The following is a 19,564-nucleotide window of genomic DNA, read 5'->3' as shown; positions in this document are numbered from 1 at the left end:
GGCCTGGGGATGGGGCCTAGGGGTGGGACTTCCTGCTTTATAAGAGCGTTTCCCAGGACCCAGGACCCTTTTCCCTAGGAGGCTGGGCTGAGGGCGAAGGCCAGGTCTGTTTGCATGGATGCCATGCTGAGTTTTTTTTTTCCTGGGATTTCCTTTTGTCTCCTGAGCACATGGCCTGGGGGTGGGGCCTAGGGGTGGGACTTCCTGCTTTATAAGAGCGTTTCCCAGGACCCAGGACCCTTTTCCCTAGGAGGCTGGGCTGAGGGCGAAGGCCAGGTCTGTTTGCATGGATGCCATGCTGAGTTTTTTTTTTCCTGGGATTTCCTTTTGTCTCCTGAGCACATGGCCTGGGGGTGGGGCCTAGGGGTGGGACTTCCTGCTTTATAAGAGCGTTTCCCAGGACCCAGGACCCTTTTCCCTAGGAAGCTGGGCTGAGGGCGAAGGCCAGGTCTGTTTGCATGGATGCCATGCTGAGTTTTTTTTTTCCTGGGATTTCCTTTTGTCTCCTGAGCACATGGCCTGGGGGTGGGGCCTAGGGGTGGGACTTCCTGCTTTATAAGAGCGTTTCCCAGGACCGCGCGCCTAACGGCGCGCAAAATTCTCAAATTTTGTATCTGGCCTTAATATGGTAAATAGGAAAGCCAATTAGATTTGCATAAGCCTGGGAGTCTGGAAAGTTTTAAGGATTAGATCATACTTTTGCACTATTAAAGAGCAGGCCGGGTAGGTGGGGCTCATCAGCCATGGAAGGCAGCCCATCTAGGAGAAGGAAAACTCCGATTTCAAACCTCCACTGCCTTGTGGCTATATCCATTCATGGAAAAGGCTTCAGGAGTTAACCTCGAGGCAAAATCCGGAGCTGGAGTCCCGAAGGCAGCATGTGTCGTTCTGCCAACTCCTGCGACATTGCTGGAACCAGTTGTATTGGCTCTTGCCTTTCCATTGGATCATTTCAGCAATGTGGAGAGGGGGGATCTGCTGCTTGGGTAACAGCCTATCCTCCATATTACCTTACCCGGGCTTCATGCTCTGGAGAGGACACTCCTCGATTCAGAGCATGTTACCATAGTCTCTTGAGACTGAAGGATGCCTATGGGGATGGTCTGGTTCTGAGTCTCCGGGGCCTGAATGTTTATGTATAGCAGGAACAAATGTTTTAAGGGTTAGGGTGCTAGGGTGAAGAACCTCTTTCTGTCTGAGGATCTGATTCCACTTCAAAGATGTTATTAGGGACCACATTCCAGTGGTGAGTGAGTGATCAGCGTGTTTTTGTTGTGGATGTATTGTTGTGATAAGGGGGAAGAGATTATCTGTCACTGTGGTTGATGGATGTCTTTAGCTCGTCTTTTTTGTGCAATGATCCTTGGTCCTTGTGGCTGGGTAGAGTTTGTTGACCTTTTGCAGGCTGTATTTTTCAATGCTGGGAGCCAGGCCTAGTTCAGTTTTAGACTTTCCTCTTTTTTGTTGAAGCTCTGCTGGTGTTTATGGATTTCAGTGGCTTCCCTGTGCAGTCTAACATAATGGTTGCTGGTGTTGTCCAGTACTTCAGTATTTTGAAATAGAATTTCATGTCCAGCTTGTTTTAGGGCATGTTCAGCTACTGCTGATTTTTCCGGTTAGCTGATCACCATCATCACCCTATCTCCTGAAAAGGATAAAACCTGTTCCCACAGCTATAAATACTCAGCTATGTAACAAACAGCAACAGAGCATTGACAGAGTTCCTACTCCAGTCCTCTGAAGATGCTAGCCATGGAGACTGGCAAAACGTCAGAAAAAACGACCTTCAGAACACGGCCAAAGAGCCCGAAAAACCCACAACAACCATCAGATCCCGACTGTGAAAGCCTTCGAGAATACCTTAAGATTTCCATCTTTTCAATGTGAGGGGTGCATGGGGGGAAAATCATAGTCTCGTGGGGGCAAAGGGCTTGGCTGGACTTTGTCCCAGGGCCTAAGGTTCCCCACACCTGTCACCTTAATTCCCTCCTTGAAAGCTTCCTAAGCTCATTGTTGGAGACAGGGTACCAGAAGAAATCTGGTTTGGGCCTTCAAGGTTACTGTTATGTTTTAGACATCCTCAGCATGGTGAGAATATAGAGAGACAGTGAATTGCCTTATACAGATTTGGGTTATTTGGCCATTTGCTGCACTGTTATCTGTCTTGACTGGCAGTAGGAATGCAACTAGATGGCCAAATTGTAGCTGCCTGGATCATCCTAAACAGGGTCACTTTAAGGCATAATATGTCGTTCTGAGTGATACTTGCATCCACGTGCAAGGATTGAATTCACCCAGAGAAACCGAGCTTCCAAGGTGTGAATACACAGTGAATCACTTTGCATTTTTCTTGCTGTGTAGTTGTAAGCTAAGAAAGGAAAACTGAGCTGCATTACCTGATGGAATATAAATGGAGACAAGAAAGGTGTGTTCAACAATGAATGCAGAAATGCAAGTATACAAAAAGAAAGACTTTTAAAGTGTCCCTAGTTTTTCTTCCTGCTTACGAAAAGCAGTTTCTTAGTGCTTTCCCCAAAAGACAGTGATGTGAATCACCTTGATGAAAGTTTCAAAGGTTTTCACTTTTGTAGGAATCAGAAGTTGAAGTGAAAGCCCTCATTTCTGCCTATTCTTCTGTTTTTCCACTGAGATATGGCCCATGCTGGATAGTTACATCATGTGCCCTGATCATTATCTTCCCAATAAGTCTTTGTTTGTTGTTATGGTTCTGTGTTAGATGATTCTTCCATTTTTCTGGATTAAAAAAAGAAAAACCAGCATAAAACAGGATTGGGGAGGAAAAAAACAAGCAAAGGGGAAAAAATACTTAGGCCATCACGTGGCATTTGTGGCTTTGCCTGGGGGTGGTGAAGAGGGTACATCATACAAATTTATCTACATTATTTTACTCTGCGGGAAGAGAATGTCTGTCAATCCAGCCACCCACTCCTTTGTGATTTTATTCTTCCCCCAATAATCCTTCATCTGTTGCCTTTTAGTAAAAGAAGCAACGTGAAGCTGTGTTGCCTTCGCCTGGTACCGTGTGTGACACAGCACCAAACAAACAACTTGGCAGTTCTGACTCTGCAGCCAGTTGCTAAGTAGCCAGAGGAAGTCAGCCCTTTTGTTTAGATTGGAAGGGGAGGGGGAGGCAAATGAGCCTTGGATTTAAATGGCAGACCACACCCAAGCGGGAGGCTGCTGTGGCAGAGTTAGCTGACACAATTACGCACATTTGTCTTGGTTTTTCCATTAGCCAGAGTTTCCTCCTTCGTTGAAGTACGTGTGTGGGAAGACCCATCTTTCTGATTTGAGGTGGTCATCTTTAGAGTGTCTGTGGTCAGATTTCCACTCCTAGGATCCACATGGCAGGGAGGGGGAGGTGCACCAGCCTTGAAAATGAGAACATATTATGAAAAATCCAAACGAAAAGTTTCTTGAAATCCACGTCTGCGATTGCTTTGGCAGCTACAGGAGATGTTCCCCTCTGGCCCTTTTTTTCTTTTACTTTTTATTCATACCCTGCACATCCATGTTCTAAATCAAGGCTTTCTCTAGAAACAAATTGGGAAACAGAAGAGAGGGAGGGGGGTGCAAATAAGGAGACACCATGAAAGGAATGTCTTGATGCCTGCCTGCCTGCCTTGTGAAACTGGTAGGAAAAGTTTTCTGACAAAAGACACAGCAACACTAACAGCCTTGCACCTGTAACAACAACAACAGTTTTGTGCCCAGCCTGACCTTCAAGCTACTTTGGATATAACTTACAGTACTAGAGTAACCATTGTTACCTGCAGTAAGTTCCTTTTAGATGTAGTGAGAGGTAACAGTCCTGGGGGTCATCAAAATACCATAGCTATATTGCTAGCCTCCTCATCTTCAGCATACGGACTGGAGAAGGGCCACCTTCTTGTCCTGGGCCAACTCTTGCAAATGTGAATGACCCCGGTTCTATAAGTTCACACAAGCATTTTTTGCTGCTGCTTTGGCAAGATGGGCTCCATCATGCCATTGGTGTAAGGACCAAAAAAGAGGCAGGAGATAGGTGGAGGGTCTGTCAGCAGAATGGCTCCACATACCATCTGTCTCAATGCTGCTGCTCACTCCTGCTTCACCTGCCAGCAGGTGACAGCTGAAGGGTAGAGGACCTCTTACTGATAGTGGTATTGAAGTTCTTGTTATTAGTTAGATTAATAATATGACTAAAAAGATACCGTTATTTTACTTAGAGCTCAGATTTTTTTAATGTTTGTTTGTTTGTTTGTTTGTTTGTTTATTTGTTTGTTTATTTATTTATTTATTTATTTATTTATTTATTTATTTATTTATACCCCGCCTATCTGGCCCACCGGACCACTCTAGGCAGCTTCCAAATATAAAATCAAATAAAACATAGACAAATACATAATAATCAAACAAGAACAGCAGTAAAGATAAAAAGGAAAAGTAAGAAAAAATCAAGAGTTGGCTGGAGGGAAGGCCTGAATAAACAGCCATGTTTTTAATTGGGTTTTAAAGGTGCCCAGCGTGGGGGCCGCGTGAATTATAATGATTCTTGTTGAAAATGTCGGTTCCATCAGTGACACTGTGTGTGCTGTGAGCAGCTTTGAGCACAGCTTTCTAAGGGCATCTAAAGAAGCAGGCTTGCAGGAGAGTTTATATGGCAGATAAAATTTGTTAGCCTCTAAGATGACACAAAACATACTCATCTTTCTGTAATGTTGTGTTATTCCAACAGGTTGAATCTTACACCACAGACCCTCTGGTCTACCATGGCGGCATGAAAGTGTCCTTTGTCATCCAGCTGCTCAATGCCATCGCCAAAATAGAGCGCTCTCTCCCCAAACTGACTCTTCCCATCTTCGTGCTCCATGGCTCTCCTGATAAACTCTGCGATATCAAAGGCTCTTATTTGCTCATGGATACCGCCTCAAGCCAGGATAAAACACTCAAGGTCTTTTTTGACTTGAAGAGGGGAATCAAGGGAGTGGGATCAAGGGATTGTTGTTTATTGCATCGTGGGCCATTCAGTGATATAACAGGGCTGCTTTCCAGCAGATGTAAGGCAGTGCAAAGTGAGATCTTACCCCCCAATAAAAGGCATGCCTGGATATCTATACCAATGTGTTTTCCACAGATCTAAATGAGTTTCTCAGGGATTATCAGTAATAAGACCCCTCAGGCTCTTTTTTAAAAAAACTTCAAAATCCCGAACCACTTTTTACTTTGAAGTGAACCCCATTGATTTCAACAGATGTAATACTGACAGAAGTGTGGTCAGATAATGACCTAAATCAGCAGAGAACATGGGCTGTTTGAACTCAGACCCCAGTTCTCTAAGTTCACACAAGGCGATCCCACATCTGCTCATTTCAAGAAGATGCAGGAAATCTATATGTTAATACTAGTGCATGAATTCAACTCCAGATCATATGTGAGAACCAAATGAAACTGAATATAGTGTAGGCAAGCAGTTATACAGAGCATGGCCATGGCATCTCTCATTGTGCTTCACATTATCAGAACATGATAAAATCATCCCTGTGTACCACTGGATTCATCCATAGCCATGAATTCATGGGGCAGGTGAAAACACATGTTTTTACCTTTATGGTAGAGAAAGTAGTATCTGGGAAATTGCCAGGCATGACATAAGACTATATGAGGAGCTGACTTGAGTCCCCATGGACAGGAGCTAAAACCATGAGACCCAGGGAGACATGAATACTTAAAAGGCTCCCTTCTTAAATAAATAAATAAATCTACACTTTTCATTTTGGAGCATGCTGGTATGGGGGTCATACCAGTACTTGGGGTCAGGTGGAAATGCAATATGCCAATCATCAAATATTAGAGCTGAATTTGACCCAACTCCGGGAGGCAGTGGAAGACAGGAGGGCCTGGCGTGCTCTGGTCCATGGGGCCACGAAGAGTCGGACACGACTAAACAACAACAAACAGGTTATTTGATCCACGTCCTTCTATTTTGAACTTCTGATACCATGAAGTGGCTTAATATTGTGTCCCCATCCCCCGACTCTAGAATACTGCATGACTTGTAAAGATTTTTTTTAAATTCTTTGCTGTGTCTTAAAAGGAATGGTCGATAAGTTGCCACAGTTTCTTAAGTGGCCCTTCAGACAAGGGAAATAAAATATGTATTGTCATGTTATGAACTCCCACTAGTCACAGGAGTAATACTAGCAGATGTTCACATCTTCAGTGAGAAACAGTGTTTCAGGATATTGAAATACCTGATGGGAAAAATCTTCTGCCAGATTTTCCATGGCTACTCAAAAGTGAAACAACTAGCACTTCTTTTGTCAGCAACAATATGGGTGGGGGGGTGAACCTTTTGAGGGCAAGATAACCTTCCTTTTGGGAGGGGGGGAACAGCTTGTATTTTGCACAAAATACATAGTCTCTCATGCAGAATACAGATCTACAAACAAAAAAACACATCTGTACATTTCTGTAAAGAAATGCCAAAATATAAAAATAAAAACCACAAAATCTCTCAGAATACTGCCCAGCAGGAAGAAAACGTCTGAAACATTTTGTTCTCACCTGCAAAAGTTAAACAAGTGAAGATTTACATCCTCAGGGGGTAGCTAAATAAAGTGTTTTCATCCATTACTTGTTTGTTGTTTCATATTAACACATACAATTTTCCCTTTTTTGTTTGTTGCACTCTCAACAAATCATGGGTTATTTTTGTTGGGAGATGAACAAACCAGCAGAGAGAAAGCTCCCATGTCCAGACAGCACATTAAGCAAAGCGTCAGAGCAAATCTTGATTGTTGGTTTTAGTCACCCCTGCTGCACGTGGGAGTAATCAGTATCAGTATGTACCAGCATGCTGCTTATAAGCAGTAAGATAGTTGGCCTTCGTTACTGTGCTGTCCAGTTGTTCCATTGCTTATTGCCTAATGACTCAGGCTAGGTCTGTCAGTAACTGCCACCGGCTATACGGAACTTCCATATTTAGAGGTAGTATGCCTGTGAATACCTGTTTCTGGTGTTCAACAGGAGGGTACATTATTGCCATGTTCTCCCGGAGGCATGTGGCTGGGCTGGCCTTCTGTGAGAAACAGGTGGCTAGACTGCATGGACCTTTGGTAAAGCTTTTCTCATTACCCAAGAGGAACTGTTTCTGATTTTGTCTGAGGAAACACTGCCATCTACATTACACCTCACATTAATTGCCAGTTGTGCAATGTGGTTACCTTTGCCAGGTACTGCTTTTCTGTATCCCTTACCTTTTTAAAAAAAACCACGCATAGATGATCTTGGTGGGCCTGCAGACCTTGTTCGTGCCCCTAGACCCACTGTGGGCCATACCTGTTCTAGAAATGGCCAGGAACTGCCATTTAAAAGGAAAAAATAAACAGACCAGATGTGTCAAGGTTGGAGACTTCTAGTTTGTTTTTGCAGAGTGAGACTCTCCTGAAGCATCCCTGAACTGAAAACTATTATTCCTATATGCCTCTAGGAATGGAAACAAGCTATTTTTAAATGCTTTAAATTTTCTTTTGGAATGATGGAGGTGTGGGTGTGACGTAGGCGACTGAAAAAATGCTGGGGAGGGGGAGGCGCTGCATGATGTTCACAAGCTGCATGTTGCTGGCGCCTGCTTTAAACAATCATTGCCTTATTCTTCTTTCAGGCAAAGTCATTTATCTCTTGCGTCTCTTTTTGTTGTTGTTGTTGTTGTTGTTGCCTTTGACTTCCTTTTTTCATTCTGGTTGCAGGTGTATGATGAGGCTTATCACGCCCTCCACAAAGAGCTTCCTGAGGTGGCTACTTCCGTTCTTACGGAAATACGAATGTGGTTTTTGCAGAAGTTGTCAGCAGCCGAAGAAGCCCGCCACTCTTAAAGAGAAGACCCATTGAGAGACGATCTTCCATGATGTTCTGGGAAAGGGAGACTTTGTGCTTTTTCTTCTACAATCTCTCTATGGAGAGATTTTTTTTAAAAAAAATCTCTTAATGGGACTCCTAAAATATATTATTTTTAAACAGAAGTTCCTGTGGGGTTGTAGTGTGGGATGCCACACTGCTCTTTAAAAGATTATTCCACCAGGGGAAAGAGCTAGGGAAGATATTAATACAGCTTTCCCAGCCATTAGTGCTGGCTGCATTAAGGGGACATCTTTGAATCCCTTTTAAAACCAGGGAGCACTCTACCCCATTCTTTGTTTTCCAAGGAATTTCTGAGGTGCTGAGGTAATTTTATTTTTTAAACTGCAATAATCTTTTGGAATGTTTTAAAAGTTTTGGCACCTTCCATGTCACTCAGTTACTACTCCTCTGGCAGAGTATAATTCCTCTCTCCTGTTCTTTCAAGATAGTAAAGAGGCCTAAAGGAAAGTCATTGTTTGTTGCCTGGAAGTGGAGTTAGGAATGAGATTGGGCTGATAATGATGGAGGGCTTTCCATGTGAATGCAAGACATGAAAAACACTCAGGCTAGCATCAGGGCGAGCATAACTAGCCCTCAGTGGGGCTAGGGGCAAGAAGGAACCCAGGAGGGCTATCGTAGCAGCACAAAATGACATGGTGGCGAGCTCTTTAATGACCAGCCCTTGAGTGGGATAATTGTTGAAAGTTTCTACAGTAATTTATATCTAGAAGTGAAGCACACTAAGGAGCTGCTGCTGCTGCTCCCAGAAACCAAATCTTTCTTCTGTGCAAGAACTGTAAATAGTTGGGAGGGGCTGCGTCTCTTGTCAACTTGTATCATTGATAACTTCAGATGTAAAGTCAAAAAGTTATATTTAAAGAGTAATATTAAAGATAATATATATAACATTTCTATAGATTGCTCAGAGATGTCTGGAGGGAAGAATAAAGGAGAAGAGTACAGGATGGGTCTAGGGGCAGCCATCCCTTCACCCTACATTGTTGTAAACAGAATACAGCCGCCACTTGGAAACGAGTTCCTACACTCATTCCTACTTTTACCGTAATTAGGAGTGTGAAGAGAGAGGCAGTTCACCTGTTAAGGGGACTAATATTTTCTTCCCCAATCACCTTTTTTTTTTCCAATTACCCATGTTTAGAAGGAAACCACAAAAAGAAGCCAAAATAGTGGTGAAGTTGGTGGGGCATTCAGCACCTACATACATAACAGAATGCTGGGGTTGGGACATCTACGGTGATATTGAATCACTCTTGGTCTATTGTCTGTGGCGTCTTGGAACATTGATCACTGGAACAGAAGGGGACAATGCAGGCCGAGAGTTTGTAATACATTCCTGGGAACATGGTGCTTAAAATAGCTGGAGAGGCCAGCAGTTGGGTGGCTTGTGTGTGAGACAGACCGAGATCTGCATGGACGATTGAGAGCTTTGTTTATGTCCAGGTTTGTCTGCAAAACTCAGGTATGGGGGAAAAGCTAAATTAACAGATGGTTGTGAAAATTCTGTTTTGGTTTGTTTTCCACCAGAATTTGCCAGCGTTTGCAAAAGCTAAATGCAAGAGAAAGTGAAACAGAGAGATTTGGACTATCCTTGGAGTGGAGAATCTTGGATTTGCTTTTTTGGATGGATGCAACTTGGAAGCAAAGCAGTTGCGCAGGAAATCTTAATGTCAACAGACTTTGGGCTGTTAGGCTTAATGTCTTGTTGCTGATGAGCTCAGGGCAGCTACAATAAGGAAACATAAATGCACTGCCTATAGCTTAAGTATTTGCTACCTAGCCTGAGCATTGGGCACTGCCGTCAGCCTTACATTGCAGGAAAACCTAATTCAGCATTCTTATAAATTTCCACTGTGAAGTAGTAATGTTGAGCCAATCTCCCATGTGTATGAGTCAAAAGAGACTCAGTGTCAGCATACACTGACATTCCAACTTTGAAGCCAGGATGGGGACATGTGTAGCATGTCAATTTGCCTTTAATACCCTTTTTTGCAGGAGATTTAGCACTGTGAGTTATGGGCTGCTTTCAGATTTATAAATTTTCTGCAAAAAAAAGGCCCTTTGCTTTATTTCACTGAGAACTCAATATCTCCAGTGGGTATACAAGAAATGTGTGTTCAGCAAATATGATATGACCATGTTTTTCTTACCTGCATGTACTGTGGAGGTAGAAAATCTGCCTTTCTGATTCTAATATATATCAAATGTGAGTTGTGAAAGGAAACATGGGCCAGAATCTTACTAGTTTTCACATAAAGTTTGTATATTGTGTTGCAGCTATTTGCAGCTAATTGATGAGGTGCTGGGACATGTCTCTTTCATGTGCCTGGTCACATGTCCAACTGTGCAACCAAGTTGTGATCTTGCATCTCACCAGTTTATTGCTATTAGCTATGACAAGTTGTGCAGATCTAGCCATAGGATTCTAGGTCATGATATGGAAGATTCCAGAACACATAATTCATAATTGCACAAAGATGGCAGCAAACTAAATGACTGGGTGTCTGCCCCCCCCTTGTTAAAAAGAATGAAGCCCCATTTTACTTAGTTGTGCGGATTTGATTCTAACCTCAAAGAGGAAGGGAAGTGGCCGTTTATGAGCCTGAACAGCAGGACAATTGGTACAAAGACCCTTGGATGCAATTGTCCTGATATCAAAGCTCAGCAGACATTAGATACTAGAAACACTAATAGGAAAAACTCAGACAGCTGCACAGTTGTATGTTTTCTAACTTGTATTCAAACAAGGGCTTCCACTTTTCCCTGTCATCTTCCTGAGACATGGCGAGAACCAATTCCTAACAGAATATGCTAGTATGCTCCCCTTCTGCTTATCCTCCATCTTAAAAGCCTCATGGCACAGTGGTTAAACTGCAGTACTGCAGTCAAGACTTTGCTTATGACCTGAGTTCCATTCAGATGGATTCAAATACATAGCCAGCTCATGGTTGACTCAGCTGTCCATCCTTCTGAGCTTGGTAAATTGAGTATCCAGCTTGCTGATGGAAGGAGGGCAATGTGTAGCCTGAATTATTAAATCAGCTGGGGAATGGCCTATGATGCGATAGCATCCAGGTTACAACATTTTCATTTCCTGTCTTCGAATGCTATTCTTTTAGGGGGCTCTTTCTGTAATAATGAAAATGCTTCCCCTGGAATCTCAGTATAATTGGCTATGATCTGTTCTCCAGTAAGAGTGTGAGTGACAGAAGCATTACACACATTATAAGACTTTGGAAAGGAAAGTGCTGTAGGTATTCATCTAGACAAAATGGTACAGGATGCCTAAAATTCCATTTTGATTAGCCCTGATTGCAGGTTTTAAGGGCTTTTCCTATAGCAGAAAGGAATGATCCCTAGGAGAGAATTAAGATGGCTGGACTAGGATGACTAGAGCTGATTATTAAAATAGAAAGTGAGCTGTTGAAGAGTGACATGCACAATGTTATTATAGGTAGCAAAAAGTGTCTCACTTGCAGAAGCCCAGTGACATCAAATAACAGCAGGAATGTAGAATGTGTGCTCCTTCTGATGTTGCTGGACTGCATTGCCCATCAGCCCCAACCAGCTTGGTGAAGGCTGGTTGTAATTGTAGTACAACAACATCTTGAGAGCTGCATATTCCCCATCAGCCCACAACCTGTGCAGGATTATGTGGTCTCCTCCTGAGATCCATTGCACCTTAGAGGAATACTTTAAAAATAGAAGTCCTTTCCTATTCCTGTGTGCTAAGGAAACCAGCATATTACAGGGCAGGTGGAGACAGGTGACTTAACTAAGATGGAAGCCCTTTCATTTTTATGCATGTATGGTAAGAATGGCATAAAAGGAGGAACACATAGAAGAGAAATTTATTTCAAGGCAATCAGTGTGGAAAGTATTCCAAAGATGCTTGTGTTAGCTTAATTCTTCTACTCAAATCAATTGGGTGTTTAGCCACAGTGAAAGAAATCTAGGTCAGTGCTGGCTGCTGTAGAGAAAACGAGCTTTGAAAAGCAATGAACTCTTCTTATACCCGTAAGGCTGCTGCTCTGCTGGTCTCTGATATGTGCATGTACCAGAGGAAATTTCGAGTTCAGTGCCTTTGAATACATTTGGCCAGAGAATGTCCCCTGTAACTCCTGAGCCATGAAGCAATATATATATATATATAAAGATTAGAAACTTTTTTTTCCAGCTCTTGGCAAAGTCATTTAGCCAAGAGAGAAGTATAAAATCAAATGTTTCATGCTTGGCAATGTGAAAGATACTGTTTGTTCCAGATTTGTCTGTTGAGAAATCCCTCTCTTGAAAACGAATTAGATAGCTCCGATTCTTGTAAGACTGGGTTGGAAATGTGTAGGTATCCAGATGTTTTGGGGCTGCGATTTAGTCAGTACATCTAATGGTGAGAGATAATGGGCATTGTAGTACAACATTTGGAGAGCTGCACAGTCCCCACCATGTTCTACACTGAAGCTGCTCGCCTGCTCCTCAAATATCTTTACCTCACTTTTTATCTGCCATGCAGTGAGCAAAGGCTTCCTTGATGGTTCACTTAACACAGAGTACTAATTTAAAAGTGCACAAATAATTGGTTAATAATTCTCATTCACATTTCTTCAATATTAGAAAATTTAAAAGAGTCCTGCATCACAGTTGGGGTGAAATCAAAAAGAGTTTGTAAATTGGATTGTCCTGAAGCTCTAAAGTTCTTTCAACTGCCATTAAACCTCTAACATCTAAGCTTGTGTGTGTTGGCATGTTATATTTCTGAAGTCTGTGAGAGAGAAAAGTCCTTTCTCTAGAACGGTGATTTGGTGAGTGCCTAGAGCTGGAAGCCAAGGACAGCTTCAGGGGCTGGGGAGTCTTTCAAGGGAAGCATTTCACCTTTATGGGATGTTGTAACCAGAGCTTTGGGGTCTCCCACGGGCTGTTGAAAAGGATAGAAGCGGTAGTGATTTGGGGAAGGCTGGCAAAACCTAGGAGCCTGTGTTGACAACTGGCATGGAAGCAGCAAAAATAATCTTCAGGCTATCTTACCTCAGGCCTACACACATTACTAGATATTTACCCAACTGAAATACAGCTTGGCCTGTAGACAACAGACTGCTTGGTGATATCATGTTTTTAATAATCCCAATTGGATAGAAGAAGCAGGAATTACATTTGGGCTAATATCCTACCCTTACTGGAAGCAAGAACAAGGTCCATTAAAAGAATTACTCATGAAGCTTTTAAGAAATGCTTCAATGCACAGAGTGTCTGGAGAGCAAACTTAGAACTGTCTCAGCTCTCAGACTGCTATGCTGACATCCACAGAGGGATTCCCTTTGCAAAGCATAGTTTATTTATGACAGAGCAATAGTTGTAACTAATGTATAGTTTAACATTAGTTACAGTAGTGTAACTAATGTATATATCATCACCATATGCACCAGATGTGGCATGACAGCACTCTCCACATAACATGTCTGGCACAACATTTTATACAGAGCCTGCTCTTTTTATATCATTTACCTTACCACTTTGATGACATAATCTTGCCAAGATAACTTATTTTTCCAAGTAGTTTCTGAACCACTGTATCTTCTTGTTCTCTTTGTGCTTCTGCTCACTTGGTATTACACACTCACCTACATGTGCACTTGAAATACCTGTATTTACAGCAAAGAGAATGTGTACAACTTAGATACCTTTGAGAAATAAAATAAAATGTATATGAACATTAATAATAAAGATATGTTTTCTGAATATGGCATGACTGAGCCCATTTGTATATATCCAGTTATATAAGGACGTGTGGGGAAAGATTTTTTTTACAAATTGCGAATAATAAACATGTTTTAGAGCAGCCATTCTCAATGAGGAGCATGGCACATTTGAAGGGGGTCACAGACTGAAGTCTATGAGAAAGGGAACCCCAAGGTTTGAGGTGTGCTGGTAACTTGATTGATGAAATATCCAAGCAGCATGAACCTGGCCCTTTGCTCAGGCTCCCTGCTATTTTCATGACTCTCTTAGAGCAGAACAGAGGCAACTCTGTCTGCTACCTCCCCAGTGATTGCTCATGCAAGCACCCTGTCTTTATTTCATTGGAAGCCAGCCACCCTGCCTGTTTTTGATTGGAAAACAAATTATAATAACACAATATAAAAAACCCCAATAACACCCACATAATAAATAAACATGAAAAATAACAAAAGATTTTTAAAAATGGATAAAACATAAAGTATAAAATATTAAAGATAATAAATACAATGAAGGCAGCAAAAGCAGGGCAGGTAGATAAAAGGGAGGATGGAGCCCCTGAACAGAAAGGACAAGCTAGAATACCTACCGGCATGATCCTTCTCTCTTATCGTCTTGGATTGTGGCCACCAATTTTTTTCTCCTGTCATTTTTCAAATGCAGGTTGGAACAATACGTAGATAAAATCTTTACAACCTGATTTCACATAGTTAAAAAGGCCACGGGCACAAAGGGATCAATCCAACAACTTTCATCCTATGTCCCATCCCCCCCTCTCCTCCATCCTTCTGCACCACCTTGAAATGGGTCGCAAAGGAGAGCTAGCTTTGTTGGTGCACTGGGAGGAGGACTACAGTTCCACTAGATTCCACCAATTCACCAGCGGAAGTTTACAATTGGCTCTTGTGCAAATAAGAAATCCCCAAAAACACTATTTGCACACTTCCTAAAAAGATCTAAAATTAGATCTGAGTGTGCTATTGCACGCTTCATTGTGTAGGCAAAGGTTGTACAGCCGCGCTGCTTCACTCTCAGCCTCTCTTTAACATCCATGACATTTCTTTGCAGCTCCTGAACACATCTAGTCCTGTACTATTTCCCCTCCAACCTGAGGTAAGTGGGTCCTTAGTACATACCTTGTACAACCTTATGGCTTCTTTCTATTAACCCTAGTGTCTGCTCTTCCTTTATTGCTTATAACATTTCTATTTGATTTTTCAGTTAAAATTACCAATAAAAACAGTACGGTTCTATGATTATTGGTGTCTGGGAATGGGGAGGAAACATGGCAGGACCCATTTCAGAATTAAGAAATAGTTCAAGTAATGACATTTTGCAAATGGCTTGAAGAGAGGAGGAGCTTGAAAGAGCTGGCCTTTCAAGAACTCTTAAAACGACCCAGCTTTCCATCTTGTTCTGTTGCTGCTGAGGTTGCAGACTTGATGAGTGGTTTGTTGTATCAAAACCTTACAGTCAATGAACTGTGGCCACGAGAAGTGCAAGATCTCTTCGGATTTCTCAGAATTGTTCTCATCTCACTCTGCAAACCCTCCTGCTAAGGAAAGAACAGGCAGGATGGGGATTCTGGGCATTGTCATCCAAAAAAAATATATTTTGCAAGCTCTGACTATTGTTTATTTCTTTCCTAATGTTGCATAAGGCTCCTTTTAAATATCTCTGCCAAACTTCCTGTCCTGTTCAGGAGGGACAAAAGCAACCTGGTGTGTTCAAAAATTCCATTTTCTACCTTTTGTTTGTTCGTTCGTTTGTTTTTGCTTCTGTTTGGTTTTCCTGTTACTCCCTAAAAAAGGAGTGTGTTCTAATTTTTGTATAGTGTTTCTGAACTGTGCGGCTGCTAGCCAAGCGTTTTCAGAGGCACAAGGCACCTTGTTGCCAAGGCAACATTCAGTTCCACTCAAAAGTAAAGGGAAGATGGGGGGGGGAGTAGCATGTTCATGCAGGTTGTGCTTATTAGGACAGGTCGCACCAGAATGCCTGCAGAACTATTAATGTCAACCTACCCCTCCCAGCAGCAGAAGGCAAAAGAAAAGGAAACAATCCTAGCATATTTCATTGTCTCCCTATCATCTAAGTAAGGCTGATCTATGGTTTTCAACACTCATCTGGCAGGTATAATTTTATAATCCTACGAACAGGTGTGGGAAACACATCCCTTTTTGCATTCTGTTCAGCAGTAACAACAAGCATGCAAATTGCCCTGCCTCGAAACCTGGTTGCAGGGCTCCCAGAAACAGAAGTGAGAAAGTACTGAAAGGATTTCAGAGAGGACTGGGGATGTGCTTTCTGAGGCAGCATATCGTCTGTGGAGGTCAAAGAAGGTTTAAAATGACCTTGAGGCAGACCTCAACCATAGTCAAAGCTATGGTTTTTCCTGTAGTGATGTATGGAAGTGAGAGCTGGACCATAAAGAAAGCTGACCGCCGAAGAATTGATGCCTTTGAATTGTGGTGCTGGAGGAGGCTCTTGAGAGTCCCCTGAACTGCAAGGAGAACATACTGTACTTATCAATTCTAAAGGAAATCAACCCTGAGTGCTCACTGGAAGGACAGATCCTGAAGCTGAGGCTCCAATACTATGGCCATCTCATGAGAAGAGAGGACTCCCTGGAAAAGACCTTAATGTTGGGAAAGTGTGAAGGCAAGAGGAGAAGGGGACGACAGAGGATGAGATAGTTGGACAGTGTCACCGAAGCAACCAACATGAATCTGACACAACTCCGGGAGGCGGTGGAAGATAGGAGGGCCTGGCGTGCTCTGGTCCATGGGGTCACGAAGAGTCGGACACGACTAAACGACTAAACGAACGAGGCAGACCTCAATTGCTGGTGCTTGGTGGCTATCTTGAGCTTTATGTCTTATCAGACACATATTGATTGCACCATTAGTTCATCTTAGGAAATAAAACCAGGTCCATCCCATTCTTGACTTCTCTTGGAAGCTAATGAGCCTGGTGCACAATCCCAGGTAATGGAAAGAAACTTGTAAAATATCGTGTGCATTGTATTACCTCATTTAGGGGTGTCTGCAGTGGCCACGCTAGAAACCCCTCATGCTCCTGGTGAGCAACATAAAATTATTAAAAATGGACAGAGCCATGACATTAGGCCAAATTCTTACCGGGAAGATGAGCTATGTGGGGAAAATTTATGCTGTTATGCTGTTACAATGTATATGTCTGTGGCAGTAGCAAATGTATATCTATGACAATGGCAGGCCTCATGCTAAAACTGCAAGTCACTAGTTTCCAGTAAGGATGATCATTAACCTGCTGTCTATTGTCTCTGGGTAATGTAGTTAAAGGGTCTACCTGAGGAATGTTTACATTGGCTGTGTATTTGAAGTTAGCTGTGTCTGTTTACTGTTGACTGTCTGGTTACCAGCCTGTCTGTTTACCAACCATTCTGTTTACTGACGCCTTTGTATTCAAGGAAATTAGCTGTCTCTCTTTACCAGCACTCTGGTTACTCTGTTGTGTATTCAAGGAAATTAGTTACCTCTGTATTAATTAACTAGTGCAAAGGTAGTAGAGTACAATAAAGGGGGCGCGGAAAAGGAGAAGAGAGAACTCCCACTGAACAGGTGCCTCACGGCAGGCTGTTCTGTATTCATCCGGATCCCACCCTGAAAACCACACTCGAGTGTCCCGTCTTTTCCTTTCTCCTTGCTGGTTGAGGAGAAAGATCCCTGCCCTGAGGCTTCATCTGCAAGATCCCTACTTCCTCTCATCTTGCAGATCCCGACAAAATGGTGCCCTCTCTGAGGTCCACTCTTGAAGACCACCTACTCATCACGCCCGGTGTGGAAGGGCTACAGCGCGCGCATGCATCCTCTGGATCCCGATGAGTAGGACTGAGGTCAACTTTCGACAATTCGCACTCATCTCGCCTGGCACAGGCCCCAAGACGCGTCAATCATCCGCAAGGATCCCTCGGGTGAGTGGAATTTGTCAAGTAAGACACCTACACGTTTCTACACGTTTAGCAACATGGGAACTTCTTTATCCAATCTTCAAGAACAATTTGTAGTGTGTACTTGCCTTCAAGACACACGAAACATCTTTTTTGATCCAGAATTCGAGGCTAATCTGATTAAACAACTCCCTCAAATTCTGCCTCCGCTCCCTTCAGCCTCTTTGGCTTGCCTGGAGCAGCATGAGAACATCTCCTGGACAATCCAGGATGAATTGAAAGCATTGCCATCTCAGGCGACTGAGATTGATAACCATCCTTCAATGGATACAACAGGTGCTTGTGCAGAAACTGGTGTCATTTCTGCCCCTCCTGTCATTGAGGGAGCAGCAGAAGCACAGAGAAATGTGCCAGCTGTTTCTGCTAGTTGTGAACTGCCACCATCTCAAGGCATCCGCAAACTGCAAAGCAGTAACCAGGACAATGGGATGGACTCTTTATCTGCCCCATGGTTTAATGACTGCAAGGCCTTGACAAAAGATTCCTTTCCACCAGCAGAAGGACTTACTTGCCTTCAAGAATGGCAGGATTTAGCATTTAAGCGAGCAAAAATTAATGCTGGTGCATCCCCTGATGGTCCTCTAATGTTTATGGGAGGAGCTGCATTTGCTACTGCTGTTCAGCAAATCTTCATGACAACAGCTTTAACTCACGCAGCAGAAGTATCTATAAATGCATTCCAATCAGCAAATCAAACTGCATGCCTGACTCCCTTCCTTGCTGGTCTGAAAGAATCAGCAGCTACCTCAGTATCTCCGCCGGTTCAGCCAAAGTTGCATTATGTCCCAGCGAATTGGGACCCAGGCCCAGATTTCTTTGATATCATGGACTGGGGTACAAAAGCAGCTCTACAAGCATTTGATGCATCATATAAGGAAGGGGAGGAAGAAGAGAATCTAAGGGGGGTAACTGCTACACACCAACATGAAGCTTGTTTTGAACTGCTTTTTCCATATGCTAATCCTGTTTGGGTGAAAAATCCTACTCAGCCGGACATGGCAATTATATAGATCACCAAAGAATGCCTCCCACCTGGACAGTAGAGAGACTAATGCTGCATATTGGGGTGGGAGGAGGCGAACCAGAAAGTTTTTCCCCATCACCTTCCAATCTAGAGAAAGCATTGTTTACACTCAAGCCATTTGTAAGGATCCAAATGATGTCCTGCACACTCTAGGTTCCATGTTCTTAGAACTACAAATCCTATCACACCTTGCATTGCTGTGAGCATATGGGACTTCATACAAGCCTGCATTCCTGTCTCTGCCTTCCAGGAGTAACAGTGTCACATCCCTGAGAAAATGTTTGTTCCAAATGCTGTAAATTGTCAACAATGTTTGTTTTTCTTTCTGCAGGATAAGAGTGCATGATATGTGTTTCCTCTGTTAGCCAGATCTAAAAGTATTGAATTTTAGAGACGCAATTCTTAGTTTTATGCTCAGAATTAAATGCAGTTTTAGCCTTTGAGTTTTTCCTAATATGAATTTAATTTTGTTGTAGACACTGTATGTTTATTCTTTTACATGTCACAGGTTTCCTTGAAAATTATTTTCTAATGTAATATGAAAACTTTGTCTGTTTATCCCTGAGACAGAGAAACATATTATTCCCTACAAGTAAGCCCCACAGTAGGCAATTTTGTACACTGTGATGCTAATCCATCTAACATGCTTGTAGAAACATATTTTCAGTCCAGGGGAAATTTAAGGGCACTAGCAGGCAACTTTTTAATTCAGTCAGTTGTACAGTTTAAGAGCTTTGCCCAGAGCCAGGCAGATGCATACCAGCACCATTCTTTACTACTCATCCCTCAAAATAAGTTGCTGTTCTTTTGCCAAGCTCTATATGTATCTCTCCAATCAAGTGTCATACAAGAAATTCATAGTGTGTTTGTCTTCAGTGGGGAAGTTGTCTGTGTCACATATT

At 42.7% G+C, this 19,564-nt stretch overlaps 1 protein-coding gene across 8 annotated transcripts in view; it reads left to right on the top strand.

Moving 5' to 3' along the window:
* Window positions 1-13,653, top strand: part of MGLL (monoglyceride lipase) — a 282,792-nt gene extending 269,139 nt beyond the window's left edge. For all 8 annotated transcript variants that reach the window (XM_072989545.2, XM_078385255.1, XM_072989547.2 and 5 more), the window contains 2 exons: window positions 4,739-4,954; window positions 7,752-13,653. In XM_072989545.2, coding sequence (XP_072845646.2) covers window positions 4,739-4,954; window positions 7,752-7,877 — 342 coding nt within the window. In that variant the 3' untranslated portion in view covers window positions 7,878-13,653. The remainder of the gene's footprint in view (window positions 1-4,738; window positions 4,955-7,751) is intronic.
* The last annotated feature ends 5,911 nt before the right edge of the window (window positions 13,654-19,564 follow it).

This window comes from Pogona vitticeps, chromosome 2 (genome assembly GCF_051106095.1).
Source record: "Pogona vitticeps strain Pit_001003342236 chromosome 2, PviZW2.1, whole genome shotgun sequence".
Lineage (NCBI taxonomy): Eukaryota > Metazoa > Chordata > Lepidosauria > Squamata > Agamidae > Pogona > Pogona vitticeps.
Note: the sequence above shows the minus strand (reverse complement) of the source record. Positions and strands in the feature narration are given on the sequence as shown.